Source organism: Chiloscyllium plagiosum, chromosome 37, assembly GCF_004010195.1.
Source record: "Chiloscyllium plagiosum isolate BGI_BamShark_2017 chromosome 37, ASM401019v2, whole genome shotgun sequence".
NCBI lineage: Eukaryota > Metazoa > Chordata > Chondrichthyes > Orectolobiformes > Hemiscylliidae > Chiloscyllium > Chiloscyllium plagiosum.
The window spans coordinates 9479007-9484380 of NC_057746.1; the positions used below are offsets into that span (position 1 = coordinate 9479007).

The following is a 5374-nucleotide window of genomic DNA, read 5'->3' on the forward strand; positions in this document are numbered from 1 at the left end:
CCCTCTACTGCCACCATCTCCCCTCTACTCTCCTCTCCCCTCTCCTCTTGTCTCCTCGCCACCCGCACCACCCCTCTCGTCTCCCCATCCCCATTTCCTCTCTCCTCCTCCCTTTATTGCAATTGGAAGTTGAGCTCGATAGATGACCTCTTGAGTGTAAAACTCAGCTCATATTTTCTTCTTATCCCCACCCTTTCTCATTTGTGTTCACCAGCAGAAGTAGGAAGTTTTTTTAAAAAAAATGACAGGAGGACCTCATGGCGTGTTGCTGCTGCTTCTCCTGAATGTCTTCCGAGTGCAGCCATCCCTGACCGGTGAGTATTCTCGACTGTGTTTCCAAGTTGCTGTGCGCTCGCCGCTTCTGACCCGAGACTGCAACAGGCAGAGAGGTTTCTGGAGTAGTTTTATTAAAAGGGGATGGAGTTTGGCGCCTTTGTAAAGCTGTGAAACCTATCCTCTGTTTTGCACACAGGCAATATTTATGGCTTTGTCTGTTTTCTTTTGTTGTCACTGGACGTCCGTTTTGTCTCAGCTCTCGACTGTCCTAAGCAGACGTCCTGCCGCCATTACTCAAGGTCACAAAAGTCAAGACCGACTCAATGAGCTTCTTAAACGTTAGCCGTGAAAGCAAGGTGCCCTCCTGACCTGTTGATGCTCCGCGCACACGAAAGAGAGAGGATGACTTGCATTTATGTAGCACCTTTCACGACGCACGGTAGCCTAAAGAACATTACCGTTCTCTCGCTACCACGCACCTCCCAATAATTCACTTGAAATGTTTGCAAGCATATGTTACTAAGAGTTATAGAGACACACAGTATGGACACAGACCTTTTGGTCCAACCAGACCACACCATGTTCCCAAACTAAAGTAGCCCCACCTAAATGGGCTTGACCGGTTGGAACTGTACCCACATCCACCACTCCCTCTGGAAATTCATTCCACGCAGCGATTACTCTGTATAAAAATAATTTTTTGCAACTTTCGCCTCTCACCTTAAAAATATGCCCCCAAGTTTTGAAATCTCCTACCCGAGAGAAAAGACATGTCATTCACCTTATTTATACCCCTCACGATTTTATAAACCTCTAGAAGGTCACCCCTCAGCCTGCTACACTCCAGTTAAAATTAAGGCCCAACCTGTCCGCATAACCCAAACCCTCCATTCCAGGTAACATTCTGGGAAAACCTTTCTGAATCCTCTCCAGCTTAATAATATCCTCTTTTATTACCACTAGACCAGAACTGGACACAGTACTCTAGAACAGGCCTCAACATCCTGAACAACCTCAACATAGTTCTGGAAGGACCTGAGACAAAAGCCTTTCCTCATTCAGTTAACACACCTTATAGCCTTTGAACTGTTTGAAAATGATTTGAAACCTGTTGCAGGAAAGGCATTGGTTGATTTGAGCATGTGTTCCCTTTAACTGCAGTGTGCCAAGGGCTGTTTCATTGTTGTCACCAGCATGATCACACTGTGGGTTGACTGTTCAGTTTTACGTTTTGGGATGGTTTGTTTTTAGAGCAAAGAAAATCTGTAACTCTGGCCTCCCATGGAGACAGGATTGAGAATTGAGGTGTGGCGCTGAGGATGGTCAAAGTCTCCTGTGTTTCACGCTTGAAGTGATTGGCCCCATAAACCTGTTGAAATGCGCCTCTTTCCATTCTCTGTTCAAGAACCAGTGTCCTCTGACTGCACCTGTTCTCCTTTCAAAATGAAGTCATCCCTTCTTTCAGTTCTGTGCAAGACACTGCGTTGTTTGGCGGAGAAAACTTTATGCATCTTGTTTCCCAAGCTTTTCAGTATGATGACTCAGTTCCATGAGAGATACAATTCTGTCGTCTCAACCACTTTTTACAGCAGAATGAATGCTCACAAACAGCACATTTGCACCCATTTACAATGATTACTAATGAGGTTTGCAACATAATGCATACAAAAAGCTAAAGAAAGAGGCAAATGCATTCTTTTTCAGTGTGGTTACTGCTTTGTGGGACTTGTTGCTTTCCTCTAAAGTTAACTATGAAACTGTAAATGCGAGAGTCAGTGGTTTGATGGCTGTACATTTTTATTTCATTTTTTATTAATTGCATGTAGGTGTTGGGTTAGCGTTTTATTTTGATGGCCCCCAGTTGCCTTTGAGGTGGTGATATATCTGTACAGAAGCTGGTACTGAATCACCCTTGATTTACATGTGCACAGTACATGACACCAACATTCCTGATGAAGGGCTTTTGCCCGAAACGTCGATTTTGCCTGTCCTCGGATGCTGCCTGAATTGCTGTGCTCTTCCAGCACCACTAATCCAGAATCTGGTTTCCAGCATCTGCAGTCATTGTTTTTATCACACCTAGCCCAGAGGCAGCTCCCACAGTGACCAGAGCCCCTGACCCTTTTGTTTCGTTTTGTTATTGTATTAACTAGTACAAGTTACAAGCAAACAATTCACATAAACAGCCGTATACAAGAAGCAGCAATTTAAAAGGGGAAAGGGATGTCAAGACCAGACCCCAAACCCCACCGTACAACCAGTTTACAGTGAAACGAGGCCAGACCTCGAATCCTACCTTGCACTATCAAGATGATAACAGTAAAACACAATCACATGCAGACAGTCTGATAAACTGAACAAAGAAACTGCATATAACAGATACCCCTTGCAACATAGCAAACCATTCATCACTCCTACCTTCCGGTCACTCAAAGGCAGTCCGCCCCTACGCCCCTTACAGCTCTCAGTTTGCCCCATGTGACACTTTTTAAAAAAATTTTATCAAAAAATTATAAAACAGTTTACAAAAAAACAGTTAACATTTACAGCTGTATACAAGAGACAGCAATTTTACAAGGGAGAGGATCGGCAAAACCAGGCCCCAAATCCTACCGTTCAACCAGTTTACTGGGAGTTGAGGACCAACCCCAAACTCCAGTTTCAAACATGACAGACAGCAACCACGACATTTGTACATAAAAAGCCAATCCAGTTACATAAAAACCGTGCATACACTACAGCAAGCTCTCGTCCCTCCCACCTTCCGGCTCTCAGTCGACCCTGACACACGTTTCGACCATCTCTAGGACAGCCAGCCCCGGTGCCCGCCCAGTGTGACAGCGGTCAGGATGGCTACCCGCCTTCTGGCTCTCAGTCTGCCCCTACGTACCATTGGGCTCTCACCCACCCCGATGCACCGTCCGGCCAGTAGACTACTCTGACACACCTTCCAGCCACCTCTAGGACAGCCCGTCCCCTCCCCCAGGGATGGCAGCGTGCAGGGCAGCCCACAAGCCTTCCGGATCTCAGCCTGCCCCTACGCGCCTTCTGGCTCTCGGTTCCTCTAACATACCTTTCGACCACCTCCAGGACAGCCCGTCCCAATTACCCCTTTTCGGGACGACAGCGCTCAGAACAGCCGACACACCTTCTGGCTCTCGGGGCGACTGGCATCGGGGTAGCCTACCCACCCTCTGGCTTTCGGGACAGCCTACCAACCTTCAGGTTCACAGGATGGCCTACCCACCCTGCAGCTCTAGGGGTAACAGCTTTCAGGATGACCCATGAGCCTCCTAGGTCACAGTAAGGCCTGCCAGACCCAGGGACACGCAAGACAGTGCAGGTGATAAGCCCAACAAACAATACAATAGAGTTAATTGTGAACAAACAGAGTGCGTTCTGGTACACACAGAGTCTAAATATGAAGTCTTCAAAAATATAGAGTCCATTCTCAGGAACAGAGTCCACTCCAGTTTACAATGTGCATTGTCAGAAGTGGAATCCACTCCAACTGCAGAGTTCACCACTAAAAACAGGGTCCACAACCAAGGGCAGAGTCCACTCCCAAAGGCAGCAAATGCACACCTCACAGCGCACAGGTGTTCAGTCTCCATGGAGTCTTGGCACATTTTTGTGAGAGCTAGGCCCACTCACAGGAACACAATATATTTTAAAAAAAGGTGCAGTTAACTCCCAGGAGTTTTGGTCCACACCTGAAGGCAAGGTCTTCTCCAAAACTCCAGGGTATTGCAAGTGCTCACCTCCCAGCACATGCAGAGGTGTTCAATCTTCAGAGGACCAGTCCCAGGCCTCCCCACAGAAACAGCTCCTCTGGTAAAATGTATGTCTTCCACAAGGGCTCAGTCCAAACACCAAAAAAACAGTGAGGATACATACAAAAAAAACCCAAAGAAAACTAGAATCCAAGGGCTAAGTCCGACCACAAAAATCTACATTTTTAAAAAAACTTTTCAGAAAAGGACAAAAGTAAAGCATAACCGGCTGTAACCAGCCAGTGAAACAACAATCCACGAATGAGAGCTGAGACACCTGAAACACATTGCGTGCATCAGGAGTTTAACAATCCGTCCTCACTAAAAGGAATACCAGTTAAACATAGAACAGTACAGCACAGAACAGGCCCTTCAGCCCACAATGTTGTGCCGACCACTGATCCTCATGTATGCACCCTCAAATTTCTGTCACCATACGTATGTCGAGGAGTCTCTTAAATGTCCCCAGTGACCCTGCCTCCACAACTGCTGCTGGCAATGCATTCCATGCTCTCACAACTCTCTGTGTAAAGAACCCGCCTCTGACATCCCCTCTATATTTTCCTCCAACCACCTTAAACCTATGACCCCTCGTGTTAGTCATTTCTGTCCTGGGAAATAGTCTCTGGCTATCAACTCCATCTATGCCTCTTATTACCTTGCATACCTCAATTAGGTAGCCTCTTCTCCAATGAGGAAAGTCCGAGCTCAGTCAACCTCTCCTTATAAGATAAGCTCTCCAGTCCAGGCAGCATCCTGGTAAACCTCCTCTGAACCCTCTCCAAAGCATCCACATCTTTCTTATAATAGGGCGACCAGAACTGGATGCAGTATTCCAAGTGCGGTCTAACCAAAGTTTTATAGAGCTGCAACAAGATCTCACGACTCTTAAACTCAATCCCCCTGTTAATGAAAGCCAAAACACCATATGCTTTCTTAACAAATCTGTCCACTTGGGTGGCCATTTTAAGGGATCTATGTACCTGCACACCAAGATACCTTTGTTCCTCCACACTGCCAAGAATCCTATCCTTAATCCTGTACCCAGCTTTCAAATTTGACCTTCCAAAATGCATCACCTCGCATTTATCCACGTTGAACTCCATCTGCCACCTCTCAGCCCACCTCTGCATCCTGTCAATGTCCCGCTGCAGCCTACAACAGCCCTCTATACTGTCAACGACACCTCCAACCTTTGTGTCGTCTGCAAACTTGCTGACCCATCCTTCAAGCCCCTCATCCAAGTCATTAATAAAAATTACAAACAGTAGAGGCCCAAGGACAGAGCACTGTGGAACACCACCCACCACTGACTTCCAGGCAGA

The 5374-nt window shown here is 46.7% G+C and overlaps 1 protein-coding gene across 1 annotated transcript in view; it reads left to right on the forward strand.

Moving 5' to 3' along the window:
- The first annotated feature begins 45 nt into the window (after positions 1-45).
- LOC122541305 (class I histocompatibility antigen, F10 alpha chain-like) overlaps positions 46-5374 on the forward strand; it is a 27240-nt gene continuing 21911 nt past the window's right edge. The window contains exon 1 of the mRNA XM_043677934.1: positions 46-314. Within this exon, the coding sequence (XP_043533869.1) occupies positions 242-314 (73 nt within the window). The 5' untranslated portion in view covers positions 46-241. The remainder of the gene's footprint in view (positions 315-5374) is intronic.